The sequence below is a fragment of the Lipotes vexillifer genome, unplaced genomic scaffold, assembly GCF_000442215.2.
Source record: "Lipotes vexillifer unplaced genomic scaffold, Lipotes_vexillifer_v1.1 scaffold168, whole genome shotgun sequence".
Lineage (NCBI taxonomy): Eukaryota > Metazoa > Chordata > Mammalia > Artiodactyla > Lipotidae > Lipotes > Lipotes vexillifer.
In genome coordinates, this window is record NW_006773947.1 from 2,223,038 (window position 1) to 2,242,062 (window position 19,025).

Here is a 19,025-nt window from a genome sequence, read left to right on the forward strand (position 1 = left end):
AATTTATTTATTTGCGGTACGCGGGCCTCTCACTGCTGTGGCCTCTCCCGTTGCGGAGCACAGGCTCCGGACGCGCAGGCTCAGCGGCCATGGCTCACCGGCCCAGCCGCTCCACGGCATGTGGGATCTTCCCGGGCCGGGGCACGAACCCGCGTCCCCTGCATCGGCAGGCTGACTCTCAACCACTGTGCCACCAGAGAAGCCCATAATTCATTTTTTAAAAATCTGATATGGGTGCTGCCGTGGTGCCATCCTCAGAAAGCACAGCTGAGCCTCCTCTCCTGCTGGTCCCTGGGAAGCCCAGGTGTTGGGTCCAGCAGACCCTCCCACCTCTGGCTTTGACCCTGTCTTTGCACTGCAGATGGTCTGGGGTTTCAGTTACTGGGGAAAGAGAAGAACCCACAGAGTGGTGCCTCACTCTTCTGGGCACCAGCCACCAGTTGTCTTGAATGTCATGGTTGGAGAGGGTTTCTAATCAATATTCAGCTCAGTGCCAATGTAAAGAAAGTGAGCTCAGGCTTCCTGGTAGCGTTGCAGAAGTATTTGTTGGTCTGCTTCTGCTCCACAGGCTTTACCATTTCTTCAGAGAAAAGCAGCCTCTGCTGAGCTGTCTCCTTGATGGAGGCGGGCGGGGCTCCTGGCTGCACCGCCAGCTCCCTGCACTCAGACTTTCTGCTTCCTGTAATGGAACCCCAGGCGAGGACCGTGGTACAGATTTCTCTATTCTCAGCTTCCTAAATTGTACACGGGGTGTACCTTGTAAATGGCATGGGAACAAGACAAGACATTTTCTTCCCTCTGGGTCACTACACTGGGCCTCACTGTGGCATTTGACAGGTTTCCTAAACTAACTGCTCTGTGCTTTTTTGAAACATATATTTGAATGTCTGTAACTATGTTTTCAGTTTAAACTTCAGAGACAGACTGACATTAAATGGCTTCTCCCAAGCAGTCCGTTTGCCTGCATCTTAGGGACACCCTTGTGTGACTGACCATATGGACCTTCACGGCTGTGGCTGCAGCCAAACTCCTGAGGTGCTTCCTCCCCTGCTACGTGTAGTCCCCTCCCCACTGCGTCAGTAGACATCTCTGGCGTGGACTTGGGGTCATAGCCTCATCTCTGCCTCCCTGTCTTTGTTTTCCCCCCATCTTCATCTCTCTTATCTACTTCCTACAGATGTTTTAAGTCTGTAAAGATTGGCTTTTTAAGCTTCTTGAAAATTCTCACTGGAACAAGGAATGAATAAAATTCCCCCATCCCTTTCAAAAAAAAGTTGTGAGAGAATAAAATTCAGTCCCTGAGAAATAAATTTATGATTCCTTTGTCTTAGGGAGGGGGAAACTGAAATCTGGAGAGGGGAATGGCTAGCCTGAGGTTAGTCAGTGAGTCTGTGACACAGCAAGGGGACACTGGGGACTCTCAGAGTGCTGGCCCACTGCTCTCCCACGGACATGGCACAAGAACAGATTGGGATGAGCTCTTTTGAAGTCCAAGTCCAGACATGCTACACGCCCAGTCGTCCTGGACCCAGCTGCCCACGGTCTTTAAGGGAATAGGATTCCCATGGGATTTTTTTCAATACCTTGCTAGGAAAAAGCAGTTTCCAGCTATTGGTTTTTTCTTTCTCTTCAGGTTCCCTTCAGCTTTAATGGTGGCCTCCACCCAGCTCACACTTTGCATTTTCCGTTAATACCCAGTGGCTTAGCATCTGTGAGTTTGTTCATGCTGTTCCTTCTACGTAGAAAGCCCTTTTCACCCTTCCTCACCTGGTAATTATCTGTCCTTCAAGATTAGCTCAGGCATCATCTCGATGTGGGCTTGTTCCTGCAACACTGAGTATACCCATGTCTTAGCACTTACCATATGGTATTGAAATTATGTGCTTAGTAACCTCTGGAAGTAGCTGACCTAGAATGGGGTGCTGGGGGCAGGTTCTTGCCTTTCATTTTTGCCTCTCTAGTTCCTAGCAAGGGGCTCCGTGAAGGGAATCTGGCCTTGGTGTCCTTCCAGCAATAACTCAAAGCCCTTTTCCTTTTTTGCTTCTAATTCAGTGAAAGCTTCTTCCTAAACAGTTTGTTGTGTTTTTAGCTCCTTTTGTAAACTCTCCAAAAGAGCAAGGAATTATGTCTCAGCTCGGGCCGCCATAACAAAATGTCATAGACTGGGTGGCTTAAACAACAGACGTTTATTTCTCACAGTTTTGGAGGCTGGGAAGTCCAAGATCAAGGCGCCAGCAGGGTTGGTGTCTGGAGGAAGCTCTCTTCTTGGGTAGCAGGTGGTTGTCTTCAGCTGTGTCCTTGCTTGGCAGAGAGAGGGCACAAGCCCTCTGACGTCTTCTTGTAAGGTCACTAATCCCATCATGAGGACCCGACCCTTATGACCTCATCTAACCCTAATTACCTTCCAAAGGCCCCATCTCCAAATACCATAATATTGGAGGTTAGGGCTTCAGTATATGGATTTAGGGTGGAGGAGGGGTGTACAATTCAGTCCATAGCAAAAGAGTGCACAGGTGACCCACTGATGTTTTGCAGTGAGTGCCAAGAGTTGTGTAACAAGAGCTAGAAAGGGGCTTCCCTGGTGGCACAGTGGTTGAGAGTCCGCCTGCCGATGCAGGGGACACGGGTTCGTGCCCCGGTCCGGGAGGATCCCACGTGCCGCGGAGCGGCTGGGCCCGTGAGCCATGGCCGCTGAGCCTGCGCGTCCGGAGCCTGTGCTCCACAACGGGAGAGGCCACAACAGTGAGAGGCCCGCGTACCGCAAAAAAAAAAAAAAAAAAAAGAGCTAGAAAGTCTTCATGGTTTGTGTAAATCCCTCAAGTGGAACTGAGCTGGTAGAGTGAGTCTTGTGCAAGCTTTGTACATTTCTAAGGAGTTCTCACTCTCTGGTCATGTAAAACTGGGTGTGACTAGACCTGGAGCTGGGGTATAGCCCTCGACATCATAGGCTCACTTCTCCCAACTGATATTTCATCCGGAATTGTTGGGATTAAGGAAGAAGGCAGGTTAGAAGTAGGAAAAAGGTTTTTACCAAATGAGCGCCACATTTCCTATCTTGAAACAGGTCTTATTGTATATCTTTTGGCAAATCTATTCCTTCACCTCCATTATTACTAAGTATAACAATAACGTGAATTGAAGTTGTTGTTAAATGCAGATTTAAAAATCCTCATGACCTTGGAGTAAGTATAATTATGGTGCTTTTATTTAAAGCTCCTTTGAGTTAAATTCATTTCATTTCTAAAAATAGACTGCGGAGATTAGATCTATTCTTTGAGAGGATCAAAATAACTTAGAATATAAAAACACCTTAGCTGCATGCTCCTCCTTCCCAGAAGCACAGAGTACTGCTTAGCTGGGAGACTGATAGAACTTTTTAATCAACAAGGCAAAGTTTGAAAAATAACTTTGGCAGAAATCCATCATTCTAAAAGTAAGTCTGTCAGTTAGTACATTTACTGAATAAAGTGAGACTGAAAAAGTTGAGAAAAAGTACTAGAATGAAGAATCTATTAATACTGTACCAGGCTGTCACTGAATTGAATTTGAAGGAAAATTAGAGTAGTCTCAAATTCTCCATTTGTCTTTGACGATTGGATGTTCTGAGTATGTCTACATTATTTTGCTCTTTATAGTTCTTGGCAAAGGAGCAATACTTGGCAAATTATAGCCCCTTTATTCAAAGAAATTGTAGTATATTATAGAAAATAAAACAAACAAAAACAAAATAAAACAAAAAACCCAACCAAATCAGGTATTTTAGGGTGAGCTGAAGTGGAATGCCCAGAGAGATAGGTGAAAGGACGAAGCCCCCCCAAAGGTACCAGGGAACACCGCTTCAGCAGACATGATTTAATATGGCCTCTTGAGAAATGTGAGTACTAAAGAGAAAAGTCTGACACCCAACCCTTTCTGAGGGAGAGCCAACACTTTCTGCACTGCTGATCCAGGAAGATTGCAAGTCCAAGATAAAAGGTCCAAAGGTTACAGATTTCTGAAGCTGGAACCAAGGGATCAGTGTCAGGTGGCATAAAAGACACACGGGTCTTTTCAGCACGTGTTAAAAGGTTCAGAGTTCTGGTACTGGAACTCTTCTACCCACTTCTCCCTTCTTGGTTTATGGACTAAGAGAACATATGGACAAAGAATAGTAGGCAAGTGGGAAACAAAGTTGAGTTGAAAAACTCAGCCTTAGTTTAGAGACTTAAGGCTTTCTGCTCCCTATAGGAGGCATGGCTTCCTCTCCATCCTCCACTCCCACCCCGCAACAGGTGAAGACAGGGTAAAGAAAATTTTATTGCATGGATTCAAGAGAAGAAGTAAATCATGTGTAGTCTGGATTCTTGCCTTTAAAACACTGGAATCCCACTAACTAGTGTAACGAGCCTCATTAAGTGTACAATCAGATGAATAATTCTTCCCATTAGAGTGAACTTGGAAGAGATTGAAAGGATGGAATCCCAGGCAGAGAGAATCATGAGGAAAGGAAACTGTATGTTCCTCTCACCTCCAGTCTGCCTTATTAATCATCATCAGTTGCATCATATCTGAATCTCTGTGTCCAAAGAGAAAGAGACTGTGCCCTTAAGAAAGTCCTGTTGCCCTCAGCTGATATATACAAGATCCTAGGCTATGATGAAAATACAAAGCTAATTTAAATTGTAATGATGAGTTAATAAGATTGTCACTGATCAGGAAGATGTTCAGAACAAATCAAATAAAGCCTCCCCACCTTGCCTCACCATGATGACATCCAAGGTGGCTCTAGGGAAATAGTGGTCAGCCAAATCTGGTTTGAAAACCAGTGTCTTACCATCTCTCTATGTCTTAGTTTTCTCATCTGTATAGTAAACGGAAATCCTCTACTTCAGAGTAGACTGTTGTACATTGTGACAGGCCAACGTTCAGTTGAAACAACTAGGGGAAAAACAAGTAAATTGCAAAAATCATATTTTTAAAGAAATCAGAGATCTGTGAAAGCAATGAGAACTAAATTAAATAAATTTCCAAAGAAGGAAGAACCTTCCTAGGTATACTGAGTGACACAGGCTATTTTCTTCATGGGGTTGGGGGGAGGTGAAGGATATTTGCTGATTCTGGGTGTGGCCTAAGGATCTGACTTTGTCCAAGAAAAGGAAATATTCTGTGGGAAAGAGAAACTAGCAGAGCTTTTGGCAGTCATGTGGAACTGGCTTGATGGATTGGAAACTAGAGGAGCCCCAAAGGCAAGTCCAGTATTCCCAGGAGATGTTTGCTGAACTCTGGAGCAGTTCTGGAGGTTTCTGGTTGGCCCAGAAAGGCAAAGCAAAAGCTCATAATCTTGGGGGTACTTGGGAGACAAAATCTTGGTAAAAAGAGGAGCCTGAAGCAAATATACAATGACTCTTCCCCTGAAGACTGTTGCCAGATTTTGAATCTACATGGGATGGGAAGCTAAAAAGCTAAGGTCAAATTTTCTGAAAGGCAGAACTTATAGGAATGAGAAGTTAGAGATCTACCAGGCTCTTACACACAAGTCTGGAAGGGCCATACCTGAAGAACTAGATAAAGTAGAGGTGGACTAAGCCTTACTAGAGCTATAGCCCATCTCTGATTCACTCAATCCCTGATTATAGTTCTTTTACACGCAGTGTTCAACATACGAAGTTGTAGACATGTTGAGAGGCAGGAAAACGTGACTGATAATTAAGTGGAAAAAATAATGAGAGCATAACCACAAATGATCTGGGTGTTGGAGCTAGTGATAACTTAAAAGTGACTGAATAATATGTTAAAGAAAATAGTGGAAAAGATGAATCAAATGGTGGGAGAAATTCAATGCAAAATTGGAATCTGTAAAAAAAAAATCAAAGAGTTATTATTGAATGGGAAAAAATATGTGTGAAATTAATAACTTAGTGGATGGGTCTAAGAGCAGACTGGACACAGTGTTACAGGATTAGTGAAGCATAGAGAGGAAAAAAGAATGGAAAGAATAGAATAAATTACAAGAGGCATGGGGGAGATTGTCAAAATGTCTAATATATATGTACTTGAAATTCTAGAAGGTAAGGAGAGAAGCAATATATGAAGGAATAATGGCTGAGAATTTTCTAACACTGCTGAAAGACATCAACCCACAGCTTCAAGAATCTCACCAAACCCCAAACTAAAAATACAAAGAAAAATAAGTATGCTTAGGCATATCCTAGTTAAAATGTTGAAAACCAAAGACAGAGAAAACCTTAAAAGTCAACCAGAGGAAAAAGACATTACCTTAAATTTAAAAAGTAACTGACATTTCAACTGAAACTATGAATACCAACAGACAATGGAATGACATCTTTAAAGTGCTGAAATTTAGGGGATAGATTAGATAATCTCAACACTCCATTCCTCTATTCCTACCTTAAAGAACTAGTCACCAGCCTCTTCAAAATTACTATGAATATGTTTGGAGAATTACTACTTGAGGTTTTCTAGACTTTTTCATTAAATATACATGCTTATTTCATCTCCTAATTCTCAGATTTCTGTTGTCTTGGATTCATATCACATAGCATGATATTGGCTTCTAAAATTCACATTGGAAACTCATTATAAATCAAGTAAAGTAGCACTTAATTTGGATAGACAGATCATGTTCTAAAGTAGAATATAAATGTTTGAAGGTAGAATGAATGAATGGCTTTATAAAAAGGAAACTGTGATATAATGGTATGATTCATGTATAGTGAATCATTAGTTAAGGTGTTGAATGGAATAGTGATTTAGAACTCCTTGCTACTCAAAATGTGGCTTTGACACCAAAAGCACAAGCAACAAAAGAAAAAAATAGATAAATTGGACTTCATCAAAATTAATAAACTTTTGAGCTGCAAAGGACACCATCAAGAAAATGAAAAGACAGCTCACAGACAAATCATATATCTGATAAGGGAGTTGTATCTAGAACATATAAAGAACTCTTAAAGCTCAATAGTAAAAAGATAACACAGTTTAAAAATGGGCAAAGAATCTGAAGAGACAATACTACAAAGTAGACAAATAAATGGCCAGTAGGCCCATGAAAAGATGTTCAGCATCACTTGCCATTAGGGACATGCGAATCAAAACTACAGTGAGATACCACCTCACTCCCATGAGGATGGCTATAATAAAAAAGACAAATAAGAACAAGGATGTGAAGACATTGAAACCCTCATCCACTGTGGTGGTAATGTAAAAAATTACATTACCCTCATCCACTGTGGTGGTGTAATAAATTATTCCTGTGGTGAAGATGGTGATGATGATGGTAATGATGATGTCTTATTTACCAGGTTCTGGCTTATTCATCAATATTGTAAAGCGGTTCTGTGAATTTTGGCAGTTTTGTAGATAACTTTTACTGAAATTAAGAACACATCACTAGGGACTTCCCTGGTGGTGCAGTGGTTAAGAATCCGCCTGCCAATGCAGGGGACACGGGCTTGATCCCTGCTCCAGGAAGATCCCACATGCCACGGAGCAACTAAGCCTGTGCGCCACTACTGAACCTGCGCTCTAGAGCCCACGAGCCACAACTACTGAAGCCCACATACCTAGAGCCTGTGCTCCGCAATGATAGAAGCCACCGCAATGAGAAACCCGCATACCACCACGAAGAGTAGCCCCAGCTCGTAGCAACTGGAGAAAGCCCGCATGCAGCAATGAAGACCCAACACAGCCAAAAATAAATAAATATTTTTTTTTTTAAAAAAGGGGGGCTTCCCTGGTGGCGCAGTGGTTGAGAGTCCGCCCGCTGATGCAGGGGACACGGGTTCGTGCCCCGGTCTGGGAGGATCCCACATGCCGCGGAGCGGCTAGGCCCGTGAGCCATGGCCGCTGAGCCTGCGCATCCAGAGCCTGTGTTCCACAACGGGAGAGACCACAACAGTGAGAGGCCCCATATGAGACTTCTTAGGGAATTTTTTTTAAAATGCTGATACCTGGACCTTATTATAAGATATTCCAATTTCATTGATATGGAACAGGACTTTAGTTGTTTTTGCTTTTGTTTTTGTTTTCTAACTTCTCAGGAGATTCTGTTGTGCAGCTAGGGTTGAGAGCTACTGAGTCAAGTTGACATCTCCAGGGTTAAGCAGAGCTACCATTGAGGGTTAACTTGGAAGTGGAAGAGGAGGATTGGCACAGGAACCAGGAGACCTGGGTTTGAGTCTGCACTCTTCCCTTTTTCTGACTGTGTGCTTTGAGCAAGATATTTGACCTCAAGGAGCTTCAGTTTCTTCATCTGTAAAATGGGACAAAGCACCCTCCCCTCCTGTGGAGGGTTGTTGCGAGGAGCAGATGAATTCATACATGTGACACTGCTGAGCCTGACACCCGGGACATTTTTTGCCCTATTTATTATTTATTTATTTATTTATTTATTTATTTATTTATTTTTTGCGGTACGCGGGCCTCTCACTGTTGTGGCCTCTCCCGTTGCGGAGCACAGGCTCCGGACGCGCAGGCCCAGCGGCCATGGCTCACGGGCCCAGCTGCTCCGCGGCATGTGGGATCTTCCCAGACCGGGGCACGAACCCGTGTCCCCTGCATCGGCAGGCGGACTCTCAACCACTGTGCACCAGGGAAGCCCTGCCCTCTTTATTTTTAAAAAAATTTTTTGGCCATGCCGTGGGGCATGCAGGATCTTAGTTTCCCGGTCAGGGATTGAACCCGTGCCCCCTGCCTTGGGAGCATGGAGTCTTAACCACTGGACTGACAGGGAAGTTCCTGCCTCTTTAAATTTTGGTTACTTTATTCTCTTACCTTCCATGAACTAGATATTTATGTCACTTTTTTTTTTTTCTAATTTTGTTCTATTATTGCTTTTTCTGTAAACTGTAGGAGTTTGTTAAAAGTCATCCGAGGTTTCTCTAGGTTTAGAATTTATCCTTTCTTCACGTGACCTTGATCTCTTTACGTTCCTCAGCTATATTCTCAGTCCCACTGTACTTATGGTAAATGTCATTTTTTGATACCTGAAAAAGTAATGGCTCATTGTATATTTTAATGAGGTGATACCAAATGCCGTTAATAGCTCTGCCTGGAGTTTAGCATGATTTGTCTGTCATTAACTGATCCTGGAATAAATCATAGGATTGATATTGAATAAATTAATTCAATATTTTAAAAACACCAAACAGGGGCTTCCCTGGTGGTGCTGTGGTTAAGAATCTGCCTGCCAATGCAGGGAACACGGGTTCGAGCCCTGGTCCGGGAAGATCCCACATCCCATGCAGCAACTAAGCCCGTGTGCCACAACTACTGAGCCTGTGTTCTAGAGCTCGTGAGCCACAACTGCTGAGCCTGCATGCCACAACTACTGAAGCCCACATGCCTAGAACCCGTGCTCCGCAACAAGACAAGCCACCACAATAAGAAGCCTGCGCATCGCAATGAAGAGTAGCCCCCGCTTGCTGCAACTAGAGAAAGCCTGCACACGGCAACGAAGATCCAATGCAGCCCCCCAAAATAAATAAATAAATAAAACACCAGAGTTCTCAGCCTTAGCTGTGGTTTCTGTCTAGTGCATTTGGCATAGTCTCTTTGGTCCTAGGTGAGAAAGATAGCCTGTTCTGAGATTATACATTTTTATTAGATTTACTCTTTAACCTAAAAGAAAGGCTGGGTTGGTTACATTCATATGTGAATCTGAAACACAGATGGACTCCAGGACAGTCTGACATGTGCCTGTACAGTCTGTGAGAAAGCTAGAGTCCACCCTTCCCTGGAGATGTGGCAGTACCATCTGGACAGTGCTGGAGTTGGATGGTGTGGAGCAGAACACCTCACATTTTAATGTGCATGCATATCACCAGGGGTCTCTTCCACTGTAGATGTTTCTCAGTCGGTCTGGGGTGGGGCCTGAGATCCTGCATTTCCTGCAAGCTCCCAGATGGTTTCGATGGCAAGGGTATAGAAGACAGCACTTTCTGTCTGCCCAGCACTTTCCTCCAGGGAAACCTTCCTTCCTCCATTCCAACCATGAAGTTCAAGGGTGAACTTCCATGTTCTTACATTACTCTGTTTCCCGGGCCACAGTCAATTGGTTCAGGGACCAATCAGAATCTTCCCTGGCATTTTTGGACTTGGAACCAGAGAGCCAGTCTCAGATCTTCTCTGTGGAGCCCCATGGAGGTAATTGGTCCAAGAAGCACAGATGAGGGACAGAGAGATTGCCCCCAGGGTTCTCAGGTCTGGGTTCCAATGTCCGTAATATATGAAAAGTGATTTAAAAATAAACAACACTGTGAGCTTTGGGGTTATGTTACCAGCTCTGACGATCCAGTGCATTTGTGTAAACTGTTTCAGGCACTTACTGTATACAAGTCTCTGTTGCTGGGCCCCGAACATACGAAGATGAATAGCTCACCTCCTGTGTGGGGAGACCACCATTTCAGTAGAATTTGACGTGTGCAATGGTAAGGGGTTACGGAAGCCCCTAGAAGAAGCTTCTGATCCACTCAGGAAAAGTTTTAGAAATGGATTTTCAAAAGGTGAACAGGGATTGTTTGAGGAGGCCTGTGAAATTATTCCAGGTAGAGAAAACTTGCTGAGCAAAGGCAAGATGATGGGATGAAACAGGGTTTGAAAACCTATAACCAGTTTACGTGGGAGGTGCGTGGCTGAAACCGGGGCAGTTACGGTGAAGGGCCTTGTATACACGCTGCCATTGGCCACTTTTGCCTTATGTCCTATGTACTTCAACAACAACAGCAGCAACATCAAAACAATAACAAACAGCAAAGCTAAATCTCTGCTTCTCTTCCAAATACACGACTCTCTGGCGGGTTCCCATCAACAACTGTTCCTCTTTATTTTCCCTTAAACAAACAGGAAATTTGTCTCAGGATCGAAATGAATGTTTAAAAAACAAACCTGATCTGCTTTAAATACTAAAATCTGTTTAAATAACACAGAGGTTGTGACATCCATTGACAAATCCAGGAAGTTCAAAGCCCCGCCGTTGACACAATGTATTGAGTTCTGCTGTTGTTGGCAGCCCGACCTGTGGCAGGTCCTGGTGTTTGTCATTCAGGTCCTCATGTGCGCAAGGCAGCCATTCCTCAGACCACAGGGCTCTTTCTTCTTTGGGGAAACATTTGTTTTTCTTTTTTTTTTTTTTTTTAGATTAGTATTTTTTTAAATGCTTTTTGAAAGCAAGAGCAGCGATTGACAGTGATGGCTGCTACTTCCATCTCCTGAATGGCAAGCCCCAAGAGTAGCTTGGAGCCTTTCTCGTGGGCAGATTTTAGCCGTTTTAAAGGTTAGAAAAAAAAGTTTATGCTTTTACTGACGTTCATCAACCTAAATTGAAATCTGTACCCATTAAACACTAATTTCCCACCCCTCCTGGGCCCTGGTAACACCCATTCTACCTTCTATCTCTATGAGTTTGGCTGTTCTAAGTGCTTCACATAAGTGGAATCATACAGCATTTGTCCATCTGCGTCCGGCTTATTTCGCTGAGCATAATGTCATCAAGCTTCACCCGTGTTATAGCATATGTCAGAATTTCTTTCCTCTTTAAGGTTGAATAATATTCCATTGTGTACGTTTTGCTTACTCGTTCATCCATTGATGGGCACTTGGGTTGCTTCCAAGTTTTAGCTATTGTGAATAATGCTGCTCTGAACATGGGCTTGCAGATATCTGAGTCCCTGCTTTTAGTGGACTCTTATTTTCAAAAAAGCTGCATGGAGCTCATGTGGGACCTTTCTGGCTGTGAGAGAAGGCTGACCTGGGAGTCAGGGCCTTGACTCCACTGCTCCCTGCTGTGAAGTCGCTGGGGCCTGGAGCAAGTCACACACCATCTCTGGGTCACAGTTTCCCCACCTCTGAGCTTAGGGAGTCGGTTGCACCTCCCAAATTCTGCCCCCAGGTGCCCTTGCATGGGACATTCTGTACCCAGACTTGCACAGTCAGCGGTGAAGGTGAAAGGTCCGTTCACCTGGCTTCCGTTTGTTGCTCGGTGGAGTTAGAAGTGGAGTGGACTCTCAGCACGAGCAGTTTGTCATTCACACACTTCCCAGTGTTTTTGAGCAGCCCTGATGGCCCATGGCACATGGAAATCTGTTGTTTTGCTGGGCCATGAACTTGAAGCTCATACAGGCTGAGATGGATGTGTGGGTGCAAGTCACTTAGTGGGTGAGTCGGGCTGGACACCTGCCCAGGATCCACCCCTCAGTGGGGTGTTGTCGACTGCTACTCATCCCTTCTTACACTGTGACTTTTGTGAAGTGGTAGAACTTCGGTGACTGTGTGTGTGTGTGTGTGTGTGTGTGTGAGAGAGACACACACACACACGCGCGCACACACACACACACGTGGGGCGGGGGGGAAGAGGGTGATGGGAAATGCTTCTAAAAAGATCTGACCGCTGGGGCTGGTGATGGAGGTAAAAGAAAGCAGAGAAGCCTAAGGAACTGAGGGTCCTTCTGGAAATAGATTAAAAAGTGGCCCATCTGCCTCCCCAGTAGCTCTACAGAATAAACAAGTTCACTATAAATTCCCTACAGAAAGAAGACAAACCTCCTTGTGAAATTTCACAGAGTGTCTCAGCCAGCAGAAGATTTGCTCATTGAGAGAGAAAAATTTAGAGAAGTTTGAAAGAGGGGCCCAGGAGAAAGGCAGGAGACCATGCAGACGTTTCCAGGAAGCAGCAGATGGAAAGGCACCAGTCTGGCTATAAACCAACCTTATTTTCAAGTAAGGGCTGGTTTGAAAATTCTCAGAGGTGTTTTTCTTGGCAAAAGGTGCAGTTAATAGGAACAAGCAGGCCAGCTGTCTATCTCATGGAAGACGAGATTCCTCCTAAGCTGAAGAAACCCATAGAGGAACAGAGCCACAAGCCCTCAGCTGTGACTGTTGCAGGGCATGTGGGAGGTGATGGTTCCACAAAGGAGACTAAAGTCATATGAAAAAAGCCATCAGAGAAGACAATTAGAGGAGGCCATGTATGTATATGTATATCAAATCATCACGTTGTGCAGTTTAGATATATACAATTACATTTGTCAACTATTCCTCAATAAAGTTGGAAAAAAAGAAAAAACCTGGTAAAAAGGGCAAAGGAGATGAAGACAATGGTGAAGAGTTAAGAAAGTCTTCAGAAACGTTATGAGTTGTTCCGTTAACACCAAGCTGCCATCGCTAACCTCCCGTCAGCAGAATGGAGGCCTTTTCAGCAATTCCAAGAAATAAATCTCTGTTGACACCATCCCAGGAAATGTCCAAGAATTTGCAAAAGTAAAGAGGGATTAATGAGATTAACTTTGGTTAAGACTAAGGAAGGAAAGGAAAAAAAAAACAAAGTAAGAGAAAATGACAATAAAAGTAAGAACAAAAGGGAAGGTGATAGGGAATTCCCTGGTGGCACAGTGGTTAAGAATCCGCCTGCCAATACGGGGGACATGGGTTCGAGCCCTGGGCCGGGAAGATCCCACATGCCGCAGAGCAACTAAGCCCGTGTGCCACAACTACTGAGCCTGCACTCTAGAGCCTGCGAGCCACAACTACTGAGCTTGCGCACCACAACTACTGAAGCCCGCGCGCCTAGAGCCCGTGCTGCGCAACAAGAGAAGCCACCACAATGAGAAGCCCGCTCACCGCAATGAAGAGTGACCCCCACTCGCCACAACTAGAGAAAGCCCACGTGCAGCAACGAAGACCCAACGCAGCCAAAAGTAAATAAATAAATAAATTTATTTTAAATAAAGGGAAGGTGATAAAAATGGACGCAAATGAGATAAAATAATATTTCTCCAAACTGCTAAATGTTAATGAGTGGAAAACATAGATGAAAAACATTTTTGGAAAAACTGAAAATGAGACACTTGAATCCAGGAGAAAGAAAAGACTTGATTAGGATTAAAGGCCACCCCAACTAGAAGCTCCAGGTCCAGAGGCAGGCAGGTCAGAGTAGAGACCACAGTAAAGACCATCTTTATCCTTTATAGGAAAAGAAGCAGGGAAGCTGATGAATTAATTCATGTGGTTTGTATAACCTTGTTTCCAAAACCAGACAGTTGCACTGCAAGATAATAAAATTTTAGGCCCACTTCATTTATGACGATAGACACAAAACTCCTAAATAAAATGCCAGATAAGAAGAGGGCAGGATGGGGAGAGAAGAGCTGCTCTTTGAGATAAAAGCACTTTAAGATAAAAGCCACCGCTCCGTTTTCACTTTGAGAAATCTGTTTCCTCTTGTCCTTTGCTTTCTACTTTGCAACTGTCTCTCTGACCTTGTTGCCACTTCTTTTTTGTTCCTGAAGACACCACAGGTCTTTTTCGTTATCAAGGTTTTCGCTGCAAATTAAGCAAGGAAGGCAAACAGAAAGTGACCTTAAATGAATAAACTACCACAAAGGTTCTAAGAGCTCACAGAGTTTCTGTACTGAACGTTCCTGGTTTATATTTCCAGACTTCTTTTTGAGATGGTAAATGAATGAAGATGAGACCCGTTAAACACACTCCCTCCTTCTGACCATCTGCTTGTTGCCTTGTTCCCAGCTTGGGACCTGAAGAGGCCTCCAAGACCGCACGTGACGTCCCCTTGAGTGAGATGGCAGTTGACATCTCCGAGGGCATCCAGCTTGCGTGACCCATCCCGATACGGCTTGCTTCGTACTTCTCATTGCAAGGAAGCAAGTCCTTAGGGTGACCTTCCTCATGGAAGCCGTTTTGTATTCCAGAATGCGGAATTCTGGGAAAAAACATCTTTCTTGAGCAGACATTCCAAAGTTGGGTCTTTGATTCTCAAAACTTTTTGTGCCGATGTTTAGAGGCACCGCTGGAGGCTGAGTCCTGTTACTGCCATTCCTAAGAGACTTTTATGTAATTTCTAGCTCTGAGAGATGTGGACTAGCCTCTTCCCTCTCCTGTGGCTTCTAGATGTTTGCAAGTAATTAATTAATGATTTCATTGCTCCCTCCCTTAGGCAGTACCTGGTTTCTTAGAATGTGTGTCACGGGCCAGAAAGACAGGGGCATTAGGGCAGGGCGAGAGACGGTGCTGTTAGCAAAGGCAGGTTGACAGCTAGGTTTTTAGCTGGAGGATCTGGGAACAGGTGAATGAGTACTTCTGACCTTGAGGATTCTTTTTGCACAGCTGAGACAAGATGGAAACAGGGATTCTTGCTATGCCCCTGCCCAGGGGAGAGACAAGGTTGGATGTTGGCTTCCAAACGCCTCCTTTGAAGAGTTTGGAAGTTAAATGTTTCTTTGAAGAGTCTCACCTCAAAATAAGCTAGAACTTAGCATTTTCCGCTAAATGCAGGGGTATTTGGGAAAGGTATTTAGGGGGACTAGGAAGTGTTTGGGGGAAAAAGTCATGAAGTGGGAAGACATGGCTGATGTCCGGGATCTGAACTAGTACAAACTAAGCTTGTGAAGAATGGCTTTGGAGAAGGTTGCCGAGGGCCTGCTGCTCTGATGACCTTTTGTTGAAATGGTTTCTGCAGGTGATCACGGCTGGTTTATCGATATTGCTGTTCGATATGATCCTGACCAGGGCCACCGTGGGATGGTAAGTCTTCTGCATAGAGAGAGGAGAAGAAAATTAGTTGTTTGTGTTTCCTTGGGATACTAATATTTGCTCTCAAATGTTGAAGAAAGGGTGTGTGTTCGGGTATATATTTTACTGACATATAAATATACATTCAGAAGAGTGCATCTATCGTGAATATTTTCACAAACTGAATACACCACACCTGCTATAGCCAGCATCCAGAGCAGGAACCAGAGTCTCAACGGTATACCTTTCAGCCACTCATCCACACAAGAGTAACCACTATAGCTGAACCACTAATCATGCGTGCATATAACTATAACTATGTTTGTGTTTTTGCCTTTGACCCCTCAATTCATTTTCTCCTAGTCAAGTTCCAGATCATCCTTGTTTAGAACGCACCCATCCATTTGCTTAAAGACAGCACTGCCTCTGTCTCCCGTATTTGAGCAGAGACCTGAAGGAAGTGGGGGAGTGAGCCGTGGGGACCCTGGGGGGAAACAGGAAGTGCAAAGGCCCTGAGTGTGCTTGGTCTGCTCAAGGAGCAGTGTGGCCGGAACAGGTTGATGGGGGAGAGTAGTAGGAGATGAGGCTGGTTGGTGGCTGACCATGTGGGGTCTTAAAGGCCATTGGAAGAGCGAGGGGGGAAGCGATCAGAGGATTCTGAGCAGAGGAGCCACTTGCTCCTAGGTTAAAAACACATTCCTCAGTCTGCCGTGTGGAAGATGGGCTGTAGGGTGCTACCTCTGAACGCTCTACACAGACTGCCGATTGGACAGCTGACGGAGTTAGTACTTTGATCCACTCCAGCTTGCTAGTATTCAAACCAGCTGACGTGATCATTACCAAGGGCTGTCGCTGTCATCTTCAGGGAAGATGAGGCGAGGTGGGGAGTGATGGTGAGTTTAAACTTAAGACTTCTGTTGCTCCTCTCATTAGTGGGCGTGCTTTATTTGGGGGGGTATATACTTAAGTATTTTAAATCTACATAGTAACGGGTGCTATTTGTGAGACGTTTAAGACAATGCAGAAATGCATCGAGTAAAAAGTAAAGGCCTGTCATCCTCTGCTTCCACTGTCTCCACTTGCCAGAAGTCACACCAGTTTGATTCAACAGTGAGAACAATGCACTGTTTGGTCAGGATGTCCACGCTGAGGGAGGTGGGCTCTATCGTCTGCCAAGTGAAACCACACCGAGGGGTGTCTGTCGAGCAAGACGAGCCTCTCAGTCACCCGGGAATGGGTCAGTCCTTGCCAAGTCTTCGCCCAGCCTGCCGGCTGCTGGCCGGATGACCCGCAGCTTTCCTCCCCTGTGACCATGGCTGCCTGCTGTCCGGCCTGAATGACTAACGCAGCACATTATGGAGAATAAGTCATATTTGTTGTTGCTACTTACTGGTCCCTTAACCTCTGTTTTAAAAAGGAAAACAAGCCTAGGGCCACTTGAAGATAATGCTTATTTCCGTTCCAGTTTGGATGCATCGTTTGGCAATCCCCCCTCACCCCCGCCCCAAGAATGGCACTCCAAAACTGAATTGCAGACAAGTTTTGGAATAGGTTTTTCCATTTCTTTACCAGCATGATGGAAAGAAAAAGCATATTGTTGCTTAGCTTTGCTCAGATAAGGCGTAGTTCTAGAAAATCCATATTTTTTCTCATTCTGGGGCTGAGAGTAACCCTAAGGGTTGGTTCCTCCCACCCCCTCCCTCCACTTTTTTGCATTCATGTGCACATTGGACCTGCAGAATTGTCACCTGTTTGCTCAAAAGCCACAGTGCTGGTTGGTGGGGCCGGTACTCGTGCTCCGTGTGTCTAGGGCAGCCTCCCCTCTACCAGGACGTCTTGCAAATAATCCCCTGCCTTGTGCGATCATAGCCACACACACAAAAACGGTGTCATTTTGAAACATCAATATGAGGTTCTTGCAAGATAAATGTGAGGGTCAGGACCACGCTCTGGGAAATACCATAATGAGGAAGTCCAGGAGGCGACTTTGCATCTCATGTGGCTTTGGGCTGGGAGGGGTTGGTTCAATAAACAGATATTTCCTGGGGGTCTGTGTGCCAGGAACAGCTCTTGGATAAAAGTGTAAAGTCACTGCCCCTGGGATGTCTGTTATTGCTCATCTCCCTGCCTGAGGGCAGGTCTGTACCTAAACCATCCAGACTGACGGAAATGAATCTTTTTGCTCACGGCATTCGGTGAAAGCAATTTTCAACCCCTCTCAGGAGCCCCTAATGGGGCATTTCCTGCCCCAAGAAGAAAAACGGAAGGAAAAGAAAAATTAGGAAATACTCCCACACTCTCCTCTTCTTCCTCCTCCTCTTAGTCTCACCTCTTCCTTTGAATAATAATAACCATTTATTGAGCAACTACTATATTTCAGACATTTTTATATTAATATTATCTCATTAACTTTCACAACAACCCTCCAAGTTAGCCCCGTTTTAAAGATGAAGAAACTGAGGTTCAGAGACATTTAACTGATTGTCCCAAGATTTTAGAACTACTAGGTGATTGGACCAGGATTCAAACCCAGGTCTGTGTGTGTCCAACATCCCATAAACTTCACATACCTCCCTAGAAATGACGTGGGAAACGCCAGGGACTTAGCAGCAGCGTAGATAGTGTCTAGGTAGAAGCAGGTCATGGAGAGGTGGAAGAGACATTGGCCTAAATGTTTCTCTTCCCACCAGTCTGATCGTTTATAAAGAGCATCTAGATGATATGGCAGGAGTACAGAAGGAGCGTTACCCAGGACAAAACAGCTCTATTTCTTGTTCAGTGGCTGACACGGTGAACTAAGAATGTCCAGTGGAACATTTTTAGGAAAAGGATTTCATTGCCTTAGATTTCTTTTTTAAATTTATTTATTTTATTTTTATTTTTTATTTTTTGGCTGCGTTGGATCTTTGTTGCTGCGCAGACTTTCTCTAGTTGCGGCGAGCGGGGGCTACTCTCTGTTGCGGTGCACGGGCTTCTCACTGTGGTGGCTTCTCTTGTGGAGCACGGGCTCCAGGCTCATTGGCTCTAGAGCGCAGGCTCAGTAGCTGTGGCGCACGGGCTTAGTTGCTCCGCGGCATGTGGGATCTTCCCGGACCAGGGCTCGAACCCGCGCCCCTGCATTGGCAGGTGGACTCTTAACCACCGCGCCACCAGGGAAGTCCTGCCTTAGATTTTTAATACTAGAGGCTATAATTCTATCAATCAACTAACAATATTTATTGAGTGACTGCTGTATGCAAAGCATGTGGAAGTCACTAAGGAACATAAGACATCATCCAGCCCTCGAGGAGTTTTCGGGAGAAGTCGTAAAGATCGTTTCTGCAGTAGGATAGTAACCGTTTGAGTGCACAATGAATGTGAAGACTGGAGGAGAGAGAGGGTGGGGTGAGCTGGAGGGCCTTGGAACTGGCTTGAAACTGGACCTGATGCAGAAGGGAGAGGCTTAGTCAGACTGGGGGTGGAAGAGTATTTGGTCCCTCCGGCCCTGGGAGGACAGGGAAGGG

General features: G+C 44.8%; 1 protein-coding gene across 1 annotated transcript in view; it reads left to right on the top strand.

The window, feature by feature from the left end:
• SLC35D4 (solute carrier family 35 member D4) overlaps nt 1-16,809 on the top strand; it is a 93,841-nt gene extending 77,032 nt beyond the window's left edge. The window contains exons 14-16 of the mRNA XM_007448621.1: nt 10,040-10,143; nt 15,470-15,534; nt 16,609-16,809. Of these exons, the coding sequence (XP_007448683.1) occupies nt 10,040-10,143; nt 15,470-15,534; nt 16,609-16,809 (370 nt within the window). The remainder of the gene's footprint in view (nt 1-10,039; nt 10,144-15,469; nt 15,535-16,608) is intronic.
• Nucleotides 16,810-19,025: the final 2,216 nt, after the last annotated feature.